This window comes from Sceloporus occidentalis, unplaced genomic scaffold (genome assembly GCF_023333645.1).
Source record: "Sceloporus occidentalis isolate IW3139 unplaced genomic scaffold, rSceOcc1.0.p SCAF_37, whole genome shotgun sequence".
In the NCBI taxonomy this organism is placed as follows: domain Eukaryota; kingdom Metazoa; phylum Chordata; class Lepidosauria; order Squamata; family Phrynosomatidae; genus Sceloporus; species Sceloporus occidentalis.
The window spans coordinates 284,455-308,122 of NW_028317017.1; the positions used below are offsets into that span (position 1 = coordinate 284,455).

At 41.0% G+C, this 23,668-nt stretch overlaps 2 protein-coding genes across 2 annotated transcripts in view; one reads left to right on the top strand and one right to left on the bottom strand.

Annotated features, from left to right (window-relative positions):
- Nucleotides 1-11,811: 11,811 nt before the first annotated feature.
- On the bottom strand, nucleotides 11,812-15,920 carry LOC149297662 (ADP-dependent glucokinase-like). The gene is made up of 7 exons (XM_089488151.1): nucleotides 15,697-15,920; nucleotides 14,983-15,208; nucleotides 14,483-14,545; nucleotides 14,273-14,393; nucleotides 13,891-14,087; nucleotides 12,943-13,041; nucleotides 11,812-12,354 (listed from the first exon to the last, which is right to left on the bottom strand). Exons 1-7 carry the CDS (start codon nucleotides 15,918-15,920, stop codon nucleotides 11,812-11,814), a joined length of 1,473 nt encoding a protein of 490 aa, XP_089344277.1.
- A 6,750-nt stretch (nucleotides 15,921-22,670) lies between these two features.
- The window catches only part of LOC149297663 (neogenin-like), a 65,514-nt gene continuing 64,516 nt past the window's right edge, over nucleotides 22,671-23,668 (top strand). Inside the window, exon 1 of the mRNA XM_089488152.1 lies at nucleotides 22,671-22,849. Within this exon, the coding sequence (XP_089344278.1) occupies nucleotides 22,671-22,849 (179 nt within the window). The remainder of the gene's footprint in view (nucleotides 22,850-23,668) is intronic.

Consider the following 23,668-nt stretch of genomic DNA (forward strand, 5'->3'; position numbering starts at 1 on the left):
GCAGGGCTTTCCTTCCATGCAACCGCCCTGGCCTGGCAGCTGCCCCAGACTCAGTTCCCAAGACTAGGGAGCAAGAGTCCCCACGTGCCCCTGTTACCCCGGTGAGGGGGATAGCCATGTGCCCCCGGCTGAGCTGGGACCGTCCTCCAATTCAAAGAGGACTACTGACTATCCTTTTGGGCAACCAGGGCCCTGGCCCACCTTCAATGGATGATTCTGACAAAGGGGGCCATGAACTAAGGCCTGCACCTTTGAACTTTGTCCACTCGGACAGCCTGCAGCAGACCCGTGTGGATCTGCCTGGTCTGCCGGACCGTTGGTCAAGGGGGAGATCTGTGACAGGGCCAGGCTAGCTGGCTCATATGTCATATGAAGTTTAGCCGGGTCACGGAGCACTTTTGTGTCCGGTTCTGTATACCGTGACCCGGTAATATATTATATTGTGTTTATTGTGTAACCGGCCCAGAGACTGATGTGGATTCAGCCCCAGCCTTCAAAGAGACGATCCTATAATCTGGCTGGGGCTCTTAATCAGCCAGCACAGCCCTGTCTGCCCAGACGGCACCCGCACTACAGGGGGGATAACACAGGTGGGGGAACCCATTGTATTCCGTAATCCCCTCACCTGATACATCCCCTGTATACTGATGGGATTTGTGATGGGATGTGGCTGATGGGATTGGGGGTTGGGTTCGGTACACATTGCATTGAGATTGTATAAAGTTCTGTGTGTTTGTAATAAAGAGAGTTCTTCTTGGTTTACTACGAATGGTGGTCTGGATGATCCGTGGATAGCTGAGTGCGATCCGTATGAGGGACTGACTGGTGATTCCTCAGCCCTCAAACAGGGGACCCAGCCTTGGGTACGGTGACCCTGTAACACTGCGTGGGGATCAAGCTGTCTATTCACAGCTAGTAGTGCCCTTGTCACCAGAAGTAAATATCACTGGCTTCCTGCTGACAGATCGAGTATAATGGCGCTTGGTGTGAGCACAGTTACACTGTTATATAAGGAATGCCCGATCACAATGCTGACACCCGCTGAAAGGTGACTTGAGGAGGAGAGAGACCCAGCAGTGTCTAGAGCCTGCTAGGATTCCCTGCTGGCTAATTGCACACATTGTGATCTGAAATGCAAGGCTAATAGGGTAATACATACGGGTTGCATGTGGCCCTCCAGAACTTAAATGCATGTGGGGTATTGCTGTAATCAGAGGATGGTGCAGAACATAACTTTTGGTTATTGATCAGCAGTGAAACCTACTGTGTAGAAGAAATTCTGAGTGAAATTCCAAATTTTTATTTTAGTACAGGTTTCTTATATATTAGTACTCATAATTATGTGTTTGTGTGTGTTGAATAGTTTTAAAACAGCCTTACTTGTTCTGAATACAAGGGTGTCCAAGTTGTGTGGGTACATCAAACACGGAGAAGAGAAATCTTGATTAAACCAACATATAGTAAAAACAAAATGGCAAAAAATACAGTAGCTGTACTAAAACCCCTCAGTACTGAAGGGGTTAAAAATTAACTCTTCATAAATGTTGTACTGCCACTTACCCTTATATATATATAATATAATCGGTACTGCTGAACCAGGCCTGTTTCTTTGGGTCAGTTAGATGTACATTAAATTATTGGTCAAGTGACATGTTGGGGACATGGTAAGTGGTCAACTCTGCTGAGATTGTCTGTATCTGAATATTTAAAGAGACATTTTAAGAAGTGTTATAGTGATATGTAGTATACAGCCTGTTTAAAATGTTCACTTGAGTTACTTAAAGCTACATAATGACCTAATTACAATAATGTGAATGGAAATTGTATTTATTTACTTTTAACAAAAAACAGCACTCCAGCAAATTCCTGTAGTTCACTTTTTCAGTTAAAAAAGCGCTCCAATCCCAGCTCACACCTACATTTTTATAGTCCCTCTGTGGCAATGAACACTTATAGCACTACATACCACTGCAGACACACATGGTATATAAACCTTAAAGTACCAGTGGGACTGTGACATAACTAACATATGACGCTGCTATGTTAATGCAAAAGCAGCGTAGAAACGGACTGCAGAGTTTGATCCCCTTACCCCAAGCTGTCCTGGCTCCAATAACATTGCTATAGGTTTTGTCTGAGCAGAGAGTGTCTGACCTTTCTGGTTAACATTTGGGTCATAATACAGCTACAGCAGGAAATGTGCTGATATTGATCAGTCTTGGGAGAACATTTTCTGTAGCTGCCTACACTGCAGGATTAATCACCTGTATTGGAAAACAGTTGAAGTCATTTAAATGGATAATTGTAATGTAGGGATACGTAAGACAACATCCTTATTTCTAAATAAGTTGTATAACAAGTTGTTAAATTAGATTTCTGACATAGTTGGCCAAAAGAGTCTGTGGTGTTTATACAACATGTAAGAAATTATGACCCTCTTACAGGGTTATTCTTTTAGGGAATGTGTGACGAATAAAGCACAAATACAAGCGTATAGAAAAATGTATATTGATATTGAATTAGGTCACTGTTACAGGTGATAAAACATATAACATACAGAATAAATTTGATAATAATACAAAACAAAAGGGATACTTAAGCACATTCTTGGGAAACCTCTCTCAGCTCACAGGCGCAGCTTCGTTCTGAGTCTCCTGACCCAGGACACTTCTGTTCACTGCGCTCTCCTTTCTCCGAATCTTCTTTCTCCGACTCTCCTTTCTCTCTTGCTCAGACTCTTCTTTCTCTCTTACTCAGACTTTTCTTTCTCTCACTCTCCTGACTATTGCAACCCCTAACTAGTCATCCCAGAATTCCTTGTACCTCCCAGAAAGTGGTTCACCCAACCCCTCTTTCCAGAGATTTCCTGTATGACCCAATTATGGAGGAGACAGGTAGTCTATGCAAACATGCACACAGTTATGTTAATACACATCGGCTTCAGTTGTCTGACCCCCTGTGGGGTATCCCACCTCTATTGGAGCCTTTGTTCCAAACCCTTTGTAATGCATTACTATGCAAATTACCTTACATTGTAAAACCAGATATCTCACCCTATAGAAACCCAAATCGTCCCCATAACATTATGCAATAAATGTAGTATCACATTTTAAAGGCACCCTTCATTTCTTACAAACAGCCCTTGTAAAGAGCCCGGACTGGCCACCTGGAAAACAAATGGAAGACAAATGGACACTTACTTTTACTGCTGCTGGAAACCCATGCCTCATCTATACTATACTATAAAAGGCAAGTGGGGATGTGTATTTTTTTTACCCAATAATGATCAAAGAGGTAGGAATAATAAAAAAACTAATGTGCTTTCGGTTATTAACCCCTTCGCGACCTTTGCCGGTTCAGGACCGTCATGACATGAAGGTCACTAAATGACCTTTGACGGTCCTGAACCGTCAAAAAGTAAAATAAGCTTAGACGGCGTTACTGTAATGCCTCGATGTCGAGGCATTCAGCAAGGCCGAGATCGGCATCAGGGGCCATGTCTGGCCCCTCCCCGAGGCGTCAAAAAGTAAAATAAGCTTAGACGGCGTTACTGTAATGCCTCGATGTCGAGGCATTCAGCAAGGCCGAGATCGGCATCAGGGGCCATGTCTGGCCCCTCCCCGAGGCGTCAACAGCCGCCATACATTGTATGGCGGCGGACGCCCGTTTTAAAAGCGTTTAGGAGGCGATCAACGATCGCCTCCTAAACTTAAATGGTGTCGCTGGAATGCCTCGATCAGGAGGCATCCAGCGACACCAAACACTTACCTCTGGGTGGGCTGTGACCGCTCCGGAGAGCGGTCACAGCCGGAGCTGTCGGTGTTCTTCGCCATCAGCAAGATGGCGGCCGCCCTGTAAAAGAAACAAACAAGTTTTTAAAGTTCGCTAGATGGTCTAGAGAACTCTGGCTCCACTTGCAGGTTGAATACAGGTACTGCATTCAACCATGCAAGTCAATGGAGCCCAGCTTTCTAATCACAATGTGATTAGTAAAATATTAAAAAAAAAAAAAAATATGGAAAAAATTAAAAGTGATAACATTTAAAAATAATTATGCAGTGATGTCACTAGATGAACCATCCAGTACCAGCAAAATGTGTAAAAAAAAAGTGCTCAAATTTCTCAAAAATCTCAACAAAGAGTTAAAATAAAAGCACTTCAAATACCCAAGGGGTGTCTAATATAAAAAAAAATGGCTGATGGGGTAAATTGGAGTGGCTGAGCTCAAAGATAGGGCATAGGTACAGACTTTCCAAAATGGACAAAAAAAGCGCACTTCCCAAATGTGACATTTTAAATCTCAAACAACACGACAAATCCATGCATGTCGGGTATCACTGCACTCAGGAGATGTTCCTGAACACACATTGGGGTGTTGTTTAACAGTGACATATACCAGAACCTGTATATCTATAACTAAAGTACAATTTGTGTGGAAAAAAATAAAAAAAAATTACTATTACAAAGTTTGACAAAGTGTAGTTGTATAATTGGTGCATGGAAAGGGTTAAAATAACAGCATTTGGAATACCCTGGGGTGTCTAGTTTTCAAAAATATATGGTTTGAATTGGTTAAATTGAGTTAACCGGCTTCAAAGATGTTCCAAAGAGGAGATGGAGGCAGACTGACCAGATTTGTTAAAAAAGATTTGGAAATCATAAAACGCTGCTTGTACTTATTGCCCTATAACTTACAAAAAACAGCAAAAAAACATAAAAACATTGGGTATTTCTAAACTCAGGACAAGTAGTACAATCTATTTAGCTAGTTTTTTTACTTGCTTTTTTAGGTGAGCAAAAGATTTTTCAAATAAAAGTCATAAAATGTGTTTTTTTTTCAATTTTTCACCATGTTTTTTTTATTTTTTTTATAGTAAATAAGATGATACGATCATCTTGTCCTGAAAAAAACAATATATAACTTATGTGGGTACACTAAATGGGTGAGGAGAAAATTACAGCTGAACACAAGCACCACAAAAGTATTAAAACAGCCTCGGTCCCACAGGGTACAAAACGAAAAATGAGCCCGGTCCTTAAGGGGTTAAACAATAAATAAGACCGGACCCTTTAACATACCAGGTATGCATTGACGCCCTTTACTCCCATATTCTTTAGCTCACCTTTCCTAGCCCCTCCCCTGCAAAACTTATACTCGTGTAGGTCTTGTGTAATATACCCTAACTCCCTCTAGATTGTAAGCTTGTTTGAGTATGGCCCCCGGTAGGTCAAATTGTTATGTTGAATGCTACTTGTTATGTCCTGTTCACCCATTGTACAGCGCTATGAAATATGATATAAAAACGTATTTATTTATAACTAAGTAACTGGCTCAGTGATAGGAAACAGAGGGTTTTTATTAATGGTACATACTCTGAGTGGGTGACTGTTGCTAGTGGGGTACCACAGGGGTCAGTTTTAGGTCCTATTCTTTTTAATATATTTATTAATGACCTTGTAGAGGGATTGTATAGTAAAGTATTAATCTTTGCAGACGATACTAAGCTCTGTAACGTGGTTAACACAATAGAGGACAGTGCACAATTACAAATGGATCTGCATAGGTTGGAGGCTTGGGCTGGGATGTGGCAGATGAGGTTCAACACAGATAAATGTAAGGTTATGCACATGGGGAAGAAAAATCCAGGCTGGGAATATGTATTAAATGGGAAAACACTGGGGACGACTGACATGGAAAAGGATTTAGGAGTTTTAGTTAACAGTAAATTTACCTGTAGCGACCAGTGTCAGGCAGCTGCTGCTAAGGCAAATAAAATCATGGGGTGCATCAAAAGGGGCATAGATGCCCACGACAAGGAAATAATTCTACCACTGTACAAGTCACTAGTTAGACCACACATGGAATACTGTGTATAGTACTGGGCACCAGTGTACAAGAAAGATATAGTGGAGCTGGAGAGGGTTCAAAGACGGGCAACCAGAGTAATAAGGGGAATGGGAGGACTACAGTACCCAGAAAGATTATCAGAATTAGGGTTATTTAGTTTGGAAAAAAGACGGCTTAGGGGGGACTTAATAACTATGTATAAATATATAAGGGGACAGTACAGAGATCACTCCCAGGATCTATTTATACCCAGGACTGTATCTATAACAAGGGGACATCCTCTACGGCTGGAGGAAAGAAGGTTTCTACACCAGCACAGACGGGGGTTCTTTACAGTAAGAGCGGTGAGATTATGGAACTCTCTGCCAGAGGAAGTGGTAATGGTAAACTCAATAAAAGAGTTCAAAAGGAGCCTGGACGTGTTTCTTGAAAGCAATAATATTACAAGTTATGGATATTAGATTAATAGGGACAGAACGTTGATCCAGGGATTTATTCTGATTGCCATATTTGGAGTCAGGAAGGAATTTTCCCCCTGGTATGGGGCAATCGGCATCTGCTTCATAAGGGTTTTTTGCCTTCCTCTGGATCAACACAGTAGGGACACAATATGTATATAGGTTGAACTTGATGGGCTTTGGTCTTTTTTCAACCTTATGAACTATGTTACTAACTCGTGCATTTGAACTGCAGATAATCTGCATACTATGTATCTCCTGTGCCGATCTGTGGATCCCTTATTTATACCTTTGTGTGTGTATGTAGAGTGCTTCGTTCGTGTGTACAAAATCTACTATAAACTTAAGGAATAAAGAATATCAAGAAGAAAAAACAGATATCATTTTAGACCCGCTCTCTGATCTGCGGGTCATCATGGCAACGCATACATTTAAACTGCAGTGAATCTGCATGATACGTGTCTCCTGTGCTGATCTGTGAACCTCTTATTTATACCTTTACACATATATATATATATATATATATATATATATATATATATAGTGCTTCATGTGTGTGTACAGAATCACCTGTAATGTATATATTAGAGGATCAAGAATATCAAAGCAAAAAACTAAATATATATAATAAAATATTATATATATTTAGTTTTTTGCTTTGATATTTATATTTGTGTACAAATTAATCACTGCTTATCCTGTATACAGGAGTACAGCATTATATACACAAACATAAAGGCACAAATAAGAGGTTTACTGACCGGCATAGGAGACACGTATTATGCAGATTAAATGTAAATGTTGCCATGACGATCGGGATCTCAGACCGTGCGTCTGAGACCCGGAAGCATTGCTGATATTATGCACATGCGTATTCGGGAATGGTACACGCCGGGTCTGAATACCTCGAGCACTACAGGTGTGGTAGGTGTTGTTAATGATCTTTTTTGCTATAAATATGACTCACACTGCTTTTCTGACATGTCCTGATGAAAGTCTAATAAACAGACTGAAACGTTGATTGGAAAACTGGAGTTTCTCAAGTGATTATTTAAAGAAGTCCCTGGAGTGCCGGTAACTATTTTGGGATGTTATATGATTTGCTGTTGCAGCTACTTGGCACCGGGCAATTGGAGTGATTGGAGTGCAATTGTTAATTTTGGACTTTTTATATATATATATATATATATATATATATGTATATACATATATATATACACACAAGTTGTTTGCCAAATGGGTTGCTCAACCTAAGTGGCATAACATTATCTGTTCACCATGAATTTAATTTTATTTCTCCAGTAAATTTACTCTGGGCAGCCTGAGGGTTTCCATGTTTATTTAAGGCTCTTACATTATGATGCCAAATGTTAAACAGAGTGAATTTCTCTCCCTTTTTTTTACACCAAAATGTTCATTCCCATCATTATAAATGTCAATTTGTTGAATTGACCAAAGAATATGAAATATACACAAATGGTTTTATTTAAATCGGGATTCTTAAATCATTGTGAGCAAGGTTGCAGTATCTAGTGAATCGATTTTGTTATAGTGTGTGTGTGTCTGTGTGTATATGTATATAGATACACGCACACACACACACTATATGGACAAAAGTATTGGGACACCCTTTCTAATTAGTGAATTAAGGTGTTTCGGCCACACCCATAGCTAAAAGGTATATAAACTCAAGCATATAGACAAACATTGGTAGCAGAATGGGATGAAGAAAAGAAGAGTTCAGTGACTTTTAACATGATAGCGACATAGAATGCCTCCTTTGACCCAAGTCAGTTCATAAAATGTCTGGTGGAACTGCCTTGACAGTGGCTGTTATTGTGAAGCAGAAGTGTCTAGTAGTAGCAACAGCTCAGCCACAAAGCAGGGTTGCCCAGTGCTGAAGAGCGTAGTGAGTAAAATGATCTGTCCTCTATAGCATCGCTCACTACAGAGTTCCAAACTGCCTCTGGAAGCAACATCAGCACAAGCAAGAGCTTCATGAAATGGGTTTCCATGGCTGACCAGCTGCAGACAAGTTGAAGATCACAATGTACAAGTCCAACCGTCATCTGGAGTGGTATAAAGCACATATCTACTGCAGCAGTGGAAATGTGTTCTGTAGACTCTAGCTTCACCATCTGGAAGTCTAATGGATGAATCTGGGTTTGGCGAATGCCAGGAGAACGTCACCTACTGGAATACATAGTGCCTACTGTGAACTATGGTGGATGAAGGATAATGGAGCTGTTTTTCAGGGTTGGGCTAGGCCCCTAAGTTCCAGTAAAGGGTTATGGTAATGCTGCAGCATATAGATAGTTTAGACAATTGTATGCTTCCAACTGTGGGAACAGTTTGGAGAAGGCCCCTTTATACTCCAGCATGACTATGCCCCAGTGCACAAAGCAAGGTCCATAAAGACATGATTGGATGAGCATGGTGTGGAAGAACTTGACTGGCCCACACAGGGCCCTGACCTCAACGCCACTGAACACCTTTCGCCTTTTTTTTTTTTTTTTTTAATTTTGCAGATGGAGATATATGTACACACACACGCAAAAAAAAAAAAAGACATGACAGGCAAAAACAGATAAGCATTTGTAAAAGGAAAAAAAAAAAAGTAAATATGGCAGTATCTGTTGTCCCTAAAGTAAAATTGTAAACTAAATCAGAATAACGGAATACTAAACATCGCTACCGGATCTAAAGTACATATTTAAGAAGAAAACAGCAGATGAGAAACGCCCAAGGCTCGTATTACAGTGAATAAGCAAATATCCTGGTTCCCAGTACTCAGACATGCCACTTGATTCTCCAACTACTTGAAACATTAACTAGGCATAGGATGCCATAAAAGTCCTGACAGTCAGCTGTTTACAGAGCTCTGCAGATGCTTATTTTGCATTAGATGATCTAGCAGCCCAGTGTCAAAATCTGAAAATTCAACATTTTTCTCCAGACTTGCTGGCTTTTTCGTGATATATTATCCATCTCTATTTTTTTCTCTTTTAAAGTAATAGCGATGACAATGATTTGCCAAAAAAAAAATAAGGAAATTGAGTTCTACTTACCAGCAGTGTTCTTTAACCCTTGTCCAACCAATTTACATTTGTATTTATACAGGATGTATGTGAACAGACTTCCTATAGCTGCTCATCAGATGTATAATTAATTGCCATTGCTGGAGCCAGTGCATTGTAGGTCATTGAAATCAGACTTAAAAGCACTCTATCACCAAATATAAATAACATGCGGTACTTTCAGATATTTCAAAAGACATAGAAGTTAAATTTTAAGCTCAAAAGCTGATGTATCCCAGCACGCAGCTCATTGAACACTCTGGTAACATGCTTTAGAACTGGTGCAGAAAATAGGGAATTATGTAAAACTCCCAAGCCGTGACCAATACGAAATTTAATTTCACAGTAGGTAGGCCAAAATCTGTAACTGAAAATACATTAAAAAAAACTGTCGTAGGATGAATTAAAATGCTGTATGGGAACACAATAGACAGGCAGCTTTTTTTGTCCATTAGACAACGTTTACTCCATTCTGCAGAATCGGCTTCATGCATTTGTCTCTTTCCCAGCCCCAGCTAGTGGCCATACTGAAGACATCTTCATGCACGTGGTATACCGTCAATCTGCTCCAGCATTGGGTCAGACCTCCGTGCACATGCATGGAAACACTCCCATTCATTTCAAAGTACTTTAACATAATATTCTTCATTACTGGGGTTGTCAGAAACATTAAACTGTCCCTCTAATTGGTTAAGGGCCTCTACCACTGTTAGATTAGTAAACGCAAACGGCTTTGCTATATAATTTGAGCGTCAATTTATTTATTCCTGCTTTGTTTCTTAAGTAGTATTTGGCAGTGATATCTTGAAATAGGCCATTGGTGAATGTAGAAAGTAGGAACTGATTTTGACAAAATTAGGTTAAACTGAAGTAGCTACGTGACCTATGGTAACACAACCCTATTTTTTCCCTTTAATTTCATTAACTGCTTATGACATCATTTTTGGGATACTTCACAGTACAGAAAGATGTCATGAAAATTGTATACAAGATTTTATATGTTATCTACACAGGAGTGGAATTGATACTTTTGATATCCTTGCACATCGCAAATGCCAGTTGAACTGTGGAAGGTCAAAAAAACAATAAACAAAACGGGAGATGTGGTAACAAAGAAAAATGTATTTAAAATACAAAAAATGTTACAAAGCATTGTTCACAAACATACATTACAAAAAAAAGTTTTCTCCAGTGATCAAATTTGGAACAATTGACAGGGCATGAGAGTAACAAGGAGTTAACATATAGAAAAGCTGGGCAGTTTATACCAGAAAAGTTTGGAAGCGGTCAACTACTTAACACCTTGTCTAATAATAAATACAAATAATCCACAAAACATTTTTGGTAAAGTACTGCAATCAACACCAAAATCACTGTGGATGAATGACCTCTTTTTTCAGACAGAAGTGCAAAGAATAAAAAAAGCTTTATTTTTCCAGTGGAACATATTAGGGTAGCTGGACAAAACATAAAATGAAAGTTTTTTTAAACAAAAAACATATTTTTTGGTCCTTGCATACGAACGCTCATACACGCTCTATTGCCCTGGAAACAAAACTGAAGATGTGTGTGATGTACAATTTGAGAGAGGAAACATTGGGAATCTATAATGCATACAAAGCAGAATGGAATGCACGGGCATATGAAACGGGGAAAACTGTGTTAAGAAAGCTGGGTTGTTTTTTTTTTTAACATCACCCATAGAAGACTTAAATCAGCTCTTACCGTAAAACACTAGTTTTGATTACTGCCTATGCAACCCCAGTAAACAAACCCAACTGCTAAAAAAATAAAAATTAAAATTAAGGAGTGGATTCAGTGCAACACCCTTAGGGTTGAAATCAGCACCCAGCAGAGGCAACGTATAAAACAGGAAAGAGGGTTGGTGGAACACAAACTGATTTACCTCTTTCTTGTGTTGGCAATGCAATGTAACATATAGCTTACTATCTGGGATTAAAGCGTATAAAATGATAAACCAAACACAATGTACTATAGATCATTTGACATTTTCCCTCTAAAAAAAGAATGGTGTGCTGTACAGGTCAGCAGGCTTTCCTGGATTCTGGATTAATAATATATTGCTTAGCAATATAGAGAGTTAGTTGGTTAATTGTTTATTTTAACAAGCCTGACACTGGCAGGTAACACCCCTCACCGCATGACAGACTACAACAGTACTGTTTTTGTTAAGGATAAGGATCTACCTCAGCCCCAAGCTTGAGTTTGAATAGAGATATTTGTACAAACTCAAGTGATGCAAAATCACATTAACACCACTGCTGCCAAAGATGCCAACTACACATGATCTTATACAGATTACAAATATATCACATGTGTGCAGTCTACTACCTGAAAATCCTTCTTTTTACACCTATTGGACAGGCTTGTGATAGCAGCTGTGCTGCAGAAGCACTTGGAATGTGTATCACTGAAACATTGCTTCAGAAAACAAAAGTCCCTCTGCGGATATTGCGTCCCCTAATCCCACTGTCCTACTGGGCTCTTTGCAGATCAGAACTGGTGTGAAGTGAAAAGTCACGTCTCCTTTTTTCCAAACTGCCACAGGTTTCTCTACGCTCACCTTTATAGTACTGCCCACCTCCGCATGAGATGTAGAGAACTCCAAAGGGCTCTTAAGCATGACCCGGGCTGGATCTATTTTGTTACTGGCACAAGCCTGGGCACCAGCAATTCTAGCACCTGCAGCAACCGCTGATACTTGATTGTTCCAGAACCCATCGATAGTGGCCAGGATATGATAGGCCAGAGTATGAAAGTGAACACGTGTCAGAGCGGATGATCCATTGCGAGAACCCTGAAGGATCCAGAATATTATGTCACTGACCATTCCAACATCTGGGATACCTGACCAAGCTTGAAGGTTGGAGTGTGGGCCTGAGGCAGACTGGCTGAGAAACAGAAGCTCTTGCTCATTGAGTCCCAAAGAACTTATCAGAGGGAATACCTGCTGACCAAGACAAAAAACAAGAAACAAAACAAGAGATGGTACAGGGATCTGCCAACTGGGAAAGGAACAGACATGCTGATGTGTTCTGTTTGATTATGACAGCCCCAGCACCAACTTAAAAAGCTTAAGGATCATGCTTGTTTCAACCATGTGATGCCTCCATGTACAACTAAGATATCACTGCCAAAGTGCATTTGATTCCATATAACCTGTCAAAATGCTACTCTCCAGCTGGCTTTTACTAATTGTTTAATAATAACACAGCATCGTGATGCTTTCCTTTTATCACTGTTAAATCACAAAGTCAAACCTTGCCAAGCCGTAGGCTTACACTTCTCTACTGGTTCTCCTCCTGTGTTGTTTATGGCAACAGAAACTAAATTATGTAATTATCACTGGACTTGATCATTATGCAAGCCAGGCCCAGAAAATAGCAAAAGTGAAAAGAAAAATACCCCCAACATAAGGTATTGAAACAATATTAGCAAAAAAAAAAAAGGAAACCAATCAACTATTAAACATGCCTACAAACAAGTACATGTATTTACTGCTCAGTTTCTGTCTTGTGTGCTTCCTTCTTTCTGTTACCTGGTAGATGATTCCTCTCATCAGGTCGCCATCTGTCATACTAGCCAATTCCAGGTGAATGAGCACATCAGAAGGGACTTCAGACATTGAAGCTGCGGCCTGCAAAACAAGACAACAATACAGACAGGCTGCTGCTTCATTAAAGCATTTTGCCACAGGATAGCTACATCTTAGCACATTATTATATGCTCTCCGCACAAGCATAAGTACACAGAAAAATATAACGAAGGAATTCAAGGACAGCGGGTTTAGAATTTTGTATACCTGTTGAGATATTGTGTAATGTTGTTCTGTACAGCAAATCAGCAGATTATTGTAAAAAATTCAGAAAAGCTGCCTTTGGTTTAATACATATTTGCTGCTCGTGGAGTTCTGTTGGATTCCGTTAATACAGAATGGATTATTATCAAAAGGCTGGGTTTAGTAAACAAAGAGTTTTCTCTTGCATTGCATTTCCTTTATTTAGTTCTGGTGATTTTGCATCCCTGTTTCTATATATATCATACATACACACACACACACACACACACACACACGTGTTATATAAAGAGTGTTTTACTGTGTCTACAGAGCAAAACAAAAGATGTTGTTTTGTACTAGTCTGTGTGTAAGCAAGTGTATAGATCAAGTTGTGAAACAAACTGTTTTGCATTTGGTGATGCATCTCCTGGCACTGCATGCAAATGAGATTCTACAAATTTAACTGGCATTCTGTGTTACAATGATCTCATAAACTGGGGATAGTATGTATTGTTTTCTATGCTCTACATTCACAATGTACATCCTTTTCATTTTAAAATCGGATTCCATAAGAATAGCATAAATTAAGATCTTGGTTCTGGTTTTTTTGCAACCCAAATATGAAATTTGTCTACATTTAAAAATATTGCCAACAATTTCTTCCTGTGAGTATATCTTTAAGGGTGTTAAGTCTCTCTCTAGACTTACTTCTCTCAGCCTGACCTCCTTTGCCTCCTGGCTTAGGCCTTCCATCATGTGGAGCCCAGACAACACCAACAATCTGGGCTGGAACTCTTCCAGACTAGACAGTAAGACCTCCAGTGTTGTCATAGCACCATTGGATAGGTCATGGGAGAAGATAAACCTGCTGGCTGCAGGTGCACGACCTGATCCCCAGCGTTCTCCTACAAATAAAATAAAAAAAAGCCATGGCTATATTGCAGACAATATCATGACTATATTGTTATATTAGTAGAAAACTACCCCCATAGTGTATGACATGCTCCAATTTCATATGCAAGACTGAAAGCGTAAGTCTTGTGTAGTAGCAGTTTTAGTTTACAATTATTGTTAAAGACAATGAAATTACCAGCTTTGTACTCCAATATTAAGTGATACTCGTCATGCTCTTGTAGAGATGCGGGAGGCACCAATATGCGCTCATCCAGTAGCTCATGAAGTTTGGGGCCAATGGGACCACAAAGAAGGACCTAAAGAATTTTATTAAGAGTTAAAAACTTTTGAACAGACTGAAGAGAGTATGAGGTGCCAATGGAGAAAGAAGAGGCATCACTTTTACCTCCAAGTCAGGATGGGTCGCCAGTCTCTGAGCGATGAGAGCAGCATTTCCACCAAGAAAGTGCTAAGGAGACACACGACCGTTACAGGAATGCTCTACTGACACAACTCAGAATATTAAACCGATAAGGCTTTGCTAGGCTGTTGGTATTTGCAAAGTTGGTAGACACTCAAAGTGCCATCTAACACACACATTTAACAAAAGGGATTACTTTGGAAACATAATTACAGGGCCTAGTTACGCTGTAAATGGTGCAAAAAGTCCTTTGTGCAACACACTCTGGTGTATATGGAACTGGACACTAACGTGAAAAGAAAGAAAATAGAACCTTTAAAGTGGCCCAAAAAATATTCAAATCTAAGCTACCCTTTACAGAGGTTTCTTGCTAAAAATACATAGGGTCTCTAGGGTAGCGTTCCAGTAAGCAGGCTTAAGTTCCAGTTAGAGGAACAATGGAGAGGTAGTGATCTCCTTTCCATACACATAGTACATGGTGTTACCTGGGCACCAGGGTCCTTTGAGGCAACGCTGGAAATGCGCTGGAAGCTGACTGCATCGCTGTAGAACCGTTCAGCAGCTGCCCCTTGCTGCATGTAGTGCAGGAAGGTACCCGCCAGCTCTTCCTGCGTGTTTAGAACGGCATGATCTCTTGCAGACCGTGGATTTAAGCCTAATGCCTGCAACAAGCTCACCCCGGAGAGCACAACATCCACACATGCATTTACTCTGCCAAGGAACCAGAGAAGAACATATTACTGAAAACAGTAGGCACCATTCATCACTCTTGTTCATGCTGGAACTATACACTAGAACTAGAACTCACAAGAAAACAATTTGGGTAGCAAAGTGTTATAAAAAAACTGAAAGCAGCTGTGTCGTATGACTCCATTTGCCTAGAATGAAATAAATACTTGGTGTACTAGATCACCTTCTTAGAACACTGAAAGTCTATTCCCTGAAACCCCTGCCACACGGACAGAGTAGGTCACCTTCCACTTCATGAGCCTTGTACTTCACAATACTAAGCCCTTAAATTTAAGGCAACATATGACCCCTCTGCCATCCACCATGCTTCTTTACAAAAGAGACTTACGTGTAAATTAATTAGAGGTGACAAAGAGGTAGAAAACAGAATTAACACGCGTAAAGTAGAACGCCAATGCGCTAGTGACAACTTAAAAACAAACTTGTGATTTCACACAGGGCATACTCACCCCACAGCCACTCTTCCCCAGTGTTTGCTGGGTGCCACTATGAGATTGTCCCATGAAGCAGAGAAGGCTTCTTCAAAGGATGGCGAAGACAGCTCCCTGCGCGAAATGCTTTGTAGGGTAGAAGAGAGGTAGCTCAAGGCTGTTTCAGGGATGTTGGGATTCAGGTGATGGATAAGACCCACTGCAAAGGCCAACAGGCATACGCTGAGCGCCTTGACCCACATTATTCTTAATGATGAGGAGAGAGATATGAGATGGTCCCAAGTCAACAGACTAACCAAAGAAAGCCTGAAGCTGCAGTCGGTGTCAGTCGGCCTTTGGTTTGACAGTCAGCTGTACATTGCCCTGCTAGATCAATGGCCCTAATCAATTAACTAGTTACAATAAACAATAAATAGCCAATCTACCCACATACAGCTAGCCACGTATTTACATCACAGAAGTGTAACAATAACCAAGATAAATATTCTATAGTTAACTTTAGAACCAGTTAAAAGACACACAAAAATGTAATGGCAGGTCAGCTTCCCAAATGATAATCCTGTCTGTGTAATTAGTGATTAGTCATTGTGTAGCTCAATAACCAAGTCCTTGATCTGTTCAGCTCCTCATCACACAAAACGACCGTTAAAGCACCAGTCCACCAATCACGATTTTACTTCGCAGACATCCCCTCAATGAATGAATGGACATCCGTTTATCAGTCGATTCCGCTCCCCCGGTGACAAGCCCAACCAGCGTAGACCCGTAGATTCTGCCCACCGTTTTGGCGTAACTTAGTTATGTGAATAAGCACAAACGTACTGAGGAAATGAGAGGCGGAGCTCTAATCGGACACCAACCGGCGCATCATACAATTGGCTAAGGGTACAGAAGGAAAGCGAGGCGTGACACGCAGCGAACTCCACGTCACCATTTGCGTTAGACGCACTGTCGTAAAGACGCAAAGTAATCGCCGTTGTGTACGCGGCAGTTTGTTGTCCGTTGAGAAGCAGAAGTCCGTGCAATCATATTTAGATGTATATTTTCCTACAAAGCGCTCTCATAGTTCACAACATTACAGTTAAATGTGTAACGAATGCTTTGTATGAAAAGCAGCCGACGGACAACGTTCCCAATGTAGAGCAATCTGAAAAGCATGGCGGTGTATCTGCGTATTTTTTTTACTAATACCGCCCTGTACAGTGATCGCCCTTCATGGATAAGTGATAAGTGGCTGGGGTCTGGTTACTAACTGGAGAGCTGATATGAGGGTCGTTAGGACAGTTGTGGCTTCAAATATTTTACCTCACCGTATACATTATGAAGAGCCAACCCAAGTGAGCTGCGGCAGGAGGAGCTTGATTGGCCCCGTAGAATGTATAGTTTAATCGGAGATTTTCTCAAAACGGTGAAAAGTGCCGGTTAAAAACCACAACTTGCTAACTCTCCCCTTTGTGAATAAAGCTCTGTGTGTCAGAGTGAAATCAGTTTACTCACCTAGGGCCTGGCACCTGGGTGTGGGTGCACAAATTCCCAAACTCCCAATGCCTTCCTTTCAAGCAGTATAGCCATACTAAACAGGCTAATGTGCGCTATAAGTAAAATTGCAGGGAACGTGGCCTATAGAACATAATATTTCCAACGGAAAAGGTTCTATTGTATAGGACATCTACCCCTGTAGAACAGAAAGTTTCAAATAAAAAACACTGCCTGCTACTAGGAAAATGCTAGAAAAATGCATATTTTCCGGTTCAAAATGTGTGTTTCCGAATTGCGATGCTGAAGGTTTACCGATGCTTTATGGTTTTTTTCCAGATACGGTAAAATAGACGGTAAATACATGTGTAATACAGTTCCATTTGTTCATTGTTTAATCAATTTAATATCAAGGTATTCCACCAAGCAAGGATCATATTTGGATCATGTTTACATCTGGTTTCCCTTAATTTTTATGTAATCATGTTTTAATTTCTTACCTTTGGAAAAAAGTTGCCATCTGCAACAAGTCCACCAGGTGGTATTCCACAAGGTCAATCTACCCTCATCTGCTGCATGCAAAGCACCAATACTTTCTCCATAAATTCTATTCTTGCACATTCGTTTTCGAAAGAAACAAAAAATAAATGTGCGCAATACGAAAATCTTCCTTCATTCCTTTGTCGCTGCCATTTTAACTACACTAAGAGGAGTATTTTAATTCAAATTCTATATTTGTGACATCTCGTCTGGACTATTGCCGTGCACTGTATGTAGGCCTCCCAGAAAAAGAACTTCACAAACTGCAGTTGGCTCAGAACGCAGCAGCCAGACTATTAACAAATCAACCCCGCTCATGCCATATTACACCTATTTTACAGTATCTCCATTGGCTTACTATCAAATGGAGAATTCACTTTAAGATAGGCGTGTTGTCATTTAAAGCCCTAACGGACCAGGGACCCTGTTACCTGAAAGAGCTATTAACACCCTACATCCCTGCTCGCCCCCTTCGATCCACACATATGTCTCTTCTCTCAGTGCGCACAAAATCAGGCTCCAACGCATTCTGTCATGCTGCTCCCATATTCTGGAACTCTCTACCACTGTCAATCAGAGAGGCCCCATCTTTAGAGACTTTTAAAAAAAGTCCCATCTTTTCTCCCAATCCTTCAGATAATTCATTCTTTTTCTCTTGTATGCATATACCTGTAAAGTGCTTCGAGTCCCACCGGGAGAAAAGCGCTATATAAATACTTGTTGTTGTTCTTGTTTCCATGGCAACTGGGTGGATGGATGGGATTTCCGAAAATGAAAACTTTGGCCGAATTTCGTTGAATCCGAAAAAATATTTTTCCCCCCAAAAAAGAAAAGGACTTTTCCGCCAGCGCCCAAGTCTAGTAAATTCATCGGTACAATGCAAATGCCTGACAAGTATACCAAAAGGCTCCTTGATATGCTTGATCTTGTAATTTGATGAGTGTGTATGGATTAGTCAGGTTTTTCTTATGACGTTGGTCTGCCAGCCTATGTTATCCAGCACAAATCCACTTTGCCTGTTCCAACCTCAATCTGTGAGGTTTTTACAATTCTTCACATCCATCTAAGCATGGCCTCTAGTGATTGGAAGCTCACATATTAAATCATCGGAAAGCGCAGAAGCTGCGCTCCCTGGGAGAAAGTAGTCTCGTGAAGAACATCCGACAGCAAGATGAGCAGAAGACCACAAAGCTCGGTACGATCACTGTACACTTAACTCTGGTGCCTATACTTGAGTCCTGGGAACCCCACTAACTATAGCAAAAATAATAAGGGTGAATACCGGCAATACTCACCATCAACACTCCCAGGAGCTAATCCAAAACACTTGGAGACCAGCATCACTTGAAAAATCTATTTATTTATACATAAAAAAATGTGGACATGCCTAATTCAAACGGACATACTACATGCTTTGACTTTATTTTACCACATGCACACCACCAGAGTCTACGTTAAGCATGGGGTATATAGTCATTCATTTTAAGGATGATCCATTTTTTAAACGGATGAATATAAAAAGATAACCATAGGAATGATCGCCACTTTATTTTCTGAGCATGATCTATTGCCTACTCTGACAGAGCTTTCTCGAGGGCAGGAAGCATTGACGTTGTGGGCTATAGGAAGCTACAATTCCAGAATTGAGAAGCCCATGTTATTGAAATGTAATTAATAACACGATGACAACAAGTCAATTCCTAAAACGAAAAGCTGAGAGGGACAAACCTATCCCAGTGTTACCCAGGGGAATGAGATAATTGCGACTGGCCACAGCTCGCTTTCAATTGGGAAAATCAAGAAAGATAACTAACCGTTTTTCTTGAAAGAATGATTTATAACTAGGTGTACAAGTAACAATATTGCTGGTCTATTGTTTCTCCAAAGCATAAGAGGATTTGTGTAGTAATGGAGACAGCTACCCAAATGTACTCTCTAAACACAACACAGTACACATAAAGCTTGCACTTCTGTACTGTTTGTCAACATAATGAGAGCCCTAAACAATAAAGGATTTAATCATTTAAAAAATAATTACTGTTATCGATTTTTTTTAAACTAGGGTCAGAGGCTTAGATGTAAAGTAAGGATGTTTTACTTTGCTCAGAGGGTAGATAAGTGGAACACTACTGGCAAAGGTGGTAAAGGTTAATAGATTGAGGGGATTTAAAATTTCATGGGAAAGGCATATGGCTATCGTGAACTTCGAAGATAAAGGACTGTATAAGGTTCAAGTAGTTACGTCAAGAATAATGGGCAGACAAGATGGGCCAAATGGCTCTTATGTGCAGTCAAATTTTATGTTACCCTACAAAAAACATCTAACACTAGAGAGCCTAGGCAGCTGCCTATTCTTAATTTATAGCAGCACATGAACCAAATGAAACATGCTATTGAGTCAATAAAAACTATTACCTACCCTACCTTTATGTTACAGAATTCAATATGTTAGAAGGTTCACAGAATAGTGATTGTCTCTTCTGTCTTTACAAGACAACTAGTTGTATTACAATGTAATGATTGCCTACCATTTTAATTATTTGTTGCTCATCTGTAAGCAACGGCTTTATTTTTATGATTTATTCACCTTTCTAAAACAGAAACAATAAACACGCATTTGTCTCTGTATCACAACCCCATGATATACTTTCCTTATTTCTTATGCTAGTAGTACTACATTTTGTCCTGCAAAAGCTTAATAGGCTCTAAAGATTTCTTCAAAATCTCCTCATCGATTGAATTAAACAGAGCCATCTCAGACCTTCGCAGACCTTTGTGCTATAGAAACTTGCCTGTATTGGCCCTCCATAATCAATCTACTTGGTAACTATAGCTAGATGAGCCAAGAAAGATTCAATTATACAAATAATTTATATATATATATAGAGAGAGAGAGAGAGAACCTTGCAGTTATCAATGGCAAAGAGCAGAAAGAAGTAACAATTTAAGCATCACATAATGTGTGAGCCAGACACTGTTACACACAAGATAGAATGAATCACGCGCATGTTTTTTAAGGGATCTCTGATATAAACCGTGTGCCACAAAGCCTTGTGTTAAAAGTCTAAATCTGTGGAAAGGTCTAGAAAAAATATATATAGAATTTTCTCTTTTATGAAATCATTGGTCACTCTGGTAACTACAGTCTAAAAAGTGTTTTTGATCCAGATAAAATATGCTAGTAGTGATGCTTTTGAGTTCTTTCTCTTGACTAATCTGGATTCTATCACCTCCCTGGTTCCTATTCGTGTGAAGTTGGGCATGAGCAGCATGAAAGACTTGGATTCAAAAGGGAATGGAAAACTTAGACAATGGTTCAACAAGAGGCTGGAACCTAAGGGGACAATGCAGTTCCCATACAGCCTCACCAATAGAGAATACATATTAAAATACTTTGTAAGTTCTTTATTGCACATATCTTAACATGTTTAAGGAAAAGAAAAAGGCATGTAAGTTTGGGAGTTTTTGTGAAAATAACAGGGAAACACTCTCTCTGAAACACATATCTTGTAAACCTAGGAACGGCGGGGTTGGGAAAGTGGTAAATGCATGGGGGGGGGTTGTACTTAATCCCTAAACGCACTTGCAAGGAGCAGAAAATAATTTAAAGGAGGCGCTCAGCTATCGATTGACAGAGGAGGGCTGGCATCTTCTGGCCCAGGGGCATGTAAGGAAAAGTGGCCCCATTGTTGTTCCCCCATAAGTGACACACATACTAACACATAAACACACAATTACACTTACTAACTCCCTTACTCCATCTAGCACACAGACTGCTACCTCGCATGGAGCCTGATCCTATGTTCTGGCCAGCTCTCAAACTGACACTCTTTTTCTCTGGATGCATGCAACCTTGCCAGTATGAATTGAGTTTCAAACTGGCCCCTAGTCCAGTCAACCCCTGTGCGTTAAAGTGTATATGATGGTTGAAGAGTCCCTTTAGCTTTCATAAAGGGCATAATGCAACCAGTGAAATATATATTATTTTGCAATACTGTGTTTGTGTGGGATTGGGAGATATTACCCAGGACCACCAAGCGCTAAAGCACTTCCTGGCTCTGCATGTCCTCTGCAGAGCACTGCTCCTGAGAAGGTCTGGTGGAGTGGGAGAAGAGATACTGCTTGATATGTGCCTCTGCAGTGTAAGTGGACATTACAGACTAGATCAGGTCTTCTCAATTGGCCCACTAAACGGCAGACCACTGGGGAACCCTACTGTCCAATGTCACCAAGTACACTGACGATTATTTTAAGTGTAAGTGACCCTGTAGACCACACACTTTGTGCTTCTTTAGGTCAAGCTACCAAATGGACACTCTTTATTTAAGATTCTGAAGACCATTCCAAAGAACTGTTCTGTGTCAACAGTTTAAATTGTGGTTTAATCACCATGGGTACAAATGGAAACATTCTGTTGGTTGCTCCTTGGCACCAGATTTTTTGTGTGCATTACACAGACGGGCTGCTGATCTGTTCTGATTCGAGGAATTAGGAGAAGCACAAACTTGTTCCTTTTGTTTGCTAACCTGCGCTTCCATATGCGGCCACTGGAGGCCTCTGGGATAAGTTACAGCGGCTTCTCTTGTCGGTCTGTGTGCTTCTTTACCCTTCCAGTGCCCGGACTGTACAATGTATGCTCTTGGCCGAATGCCCCAGACTTGGCACGCGTGTCCACTGATCGCGCTGGGGAGTCTGGGTTGTTGTGGAGGATGGGTCTTTTTAACTGAAAAACTGCTGATCAGCATTGGCGCGATCACTTCTTTGTGCTCCGGTTACTTATCATCTGGGTATTCTTTGTAACCAGTGCCGGTATCTTTCTGCGTCGCACAGGGGCGCCCCTTGATTACATCATAAAGCCCCTCATTTCCCTGGCCATACGACCCCTGCCACTCCAGCTGCTGTCGATTGCAACTCTAATCATCCATTAACCAGTGTCTGCCTGGGGTGGATGGGAATTGCACTGCACGACAGCTGACATGACAGTAGATCTCCGGCATTCCGAGCGCTGCAAAATTACCACTCCCATCATGCTCAACAGGTGTTGGTTGCCCAAGAAGCCTAACAAAAATGTGACAGGGGCGGGTGGCAAAGACATGATCCGAGGAGGTGCTGCCATACTGACACCGGGCAGCCACATTCATACCTTCCTTGGCGCGTATTAGACGTGTTTGGCAAGCGGTGCATGCAGTATCTGCACGGGTAGTGACGGGAGGATGGTGGGTTTTTTTCTTTAGTGGCCTCCTCAAGATTTATATAGAATCCCCCCTCTTTGTGACTTTGCCTGAATTGGCTTTGTAGGTATTATTGTGTAAAGGGCGCACACAGTGCGTTCACTTTAAAAAGGCTTTGTTCCCAGATTTTCCGTGTTCCCCTTGCCATTCCTAACAGCTATTTCGCCCCTTCCACCTCAGAATCGTGGCTGTGGGGACGTACATTGTGTTTTAGACGCCCCGCCGTGTGATGAACACAATCACCCCGCGGCGAAGCATCCATACATTTGTCAACTCTTGGGAATACAACCATGAGAAACAACCGAACAGCCAAACTCATGGATACAGGGTGATTAATATCTCCGCGAAAAACAATGGTATTTCCGGGCATTTCTCTGCGTGGCTTAAATACTGGCCTTTAAGCAGAAGGACGGCTGTACCTGGGGGTATACTCACGTAGGTAAAGAGTTATACACAGAGAAAAACCGCTTTAATGTATGGCAAGGCTCACCCTAAAAGAACCCCAAGACACGCTACATGGGGGCAGGGTGGTTGTGCTGCGTTAAAGGATCATTGCCGATGAGGTGGAGCCGGCGCTTTGTACTTTCTCAGCACGTGACTCTCCAGTACATGCCCGTAGTACGCGCGATGTGAAGGGAGAAGAAGGGAAAAAAAAAAGGAATCGCACAGGTGCGCGCGCACGTTAGGCGGGAGTGGGCGGTCCTTACTGCGCGCGGTCGTCTAGCGTGATGCAGCCGCGGCGG

Bases quoted from the DNA above. Each gene is read 5' to 3' on its own strand.
- LOC149297662 (XM_089488151.1), bottom strand. From the start codon at position 15,920: ATGTGGGTCAAGGCGCTCAGCGTATGCCTGTTGGCCTTTGCAGTGGGT. The intron at 15,209-15,696 runs GTGAGTATGCCC...GTTCCTTGGCAG, and splicing joins TGGGGAAGAGTGGCTGTGGG to AGTAAATGCATGTGTGGATG. The intron at 13,042-13,890 runs GTAAGTCTAGAG...CTTGTTTTGCAG, and splicing joins AGGAGGTCAGGCTGAGAGAA to GCCGCAGCTTCAATGTCTGA.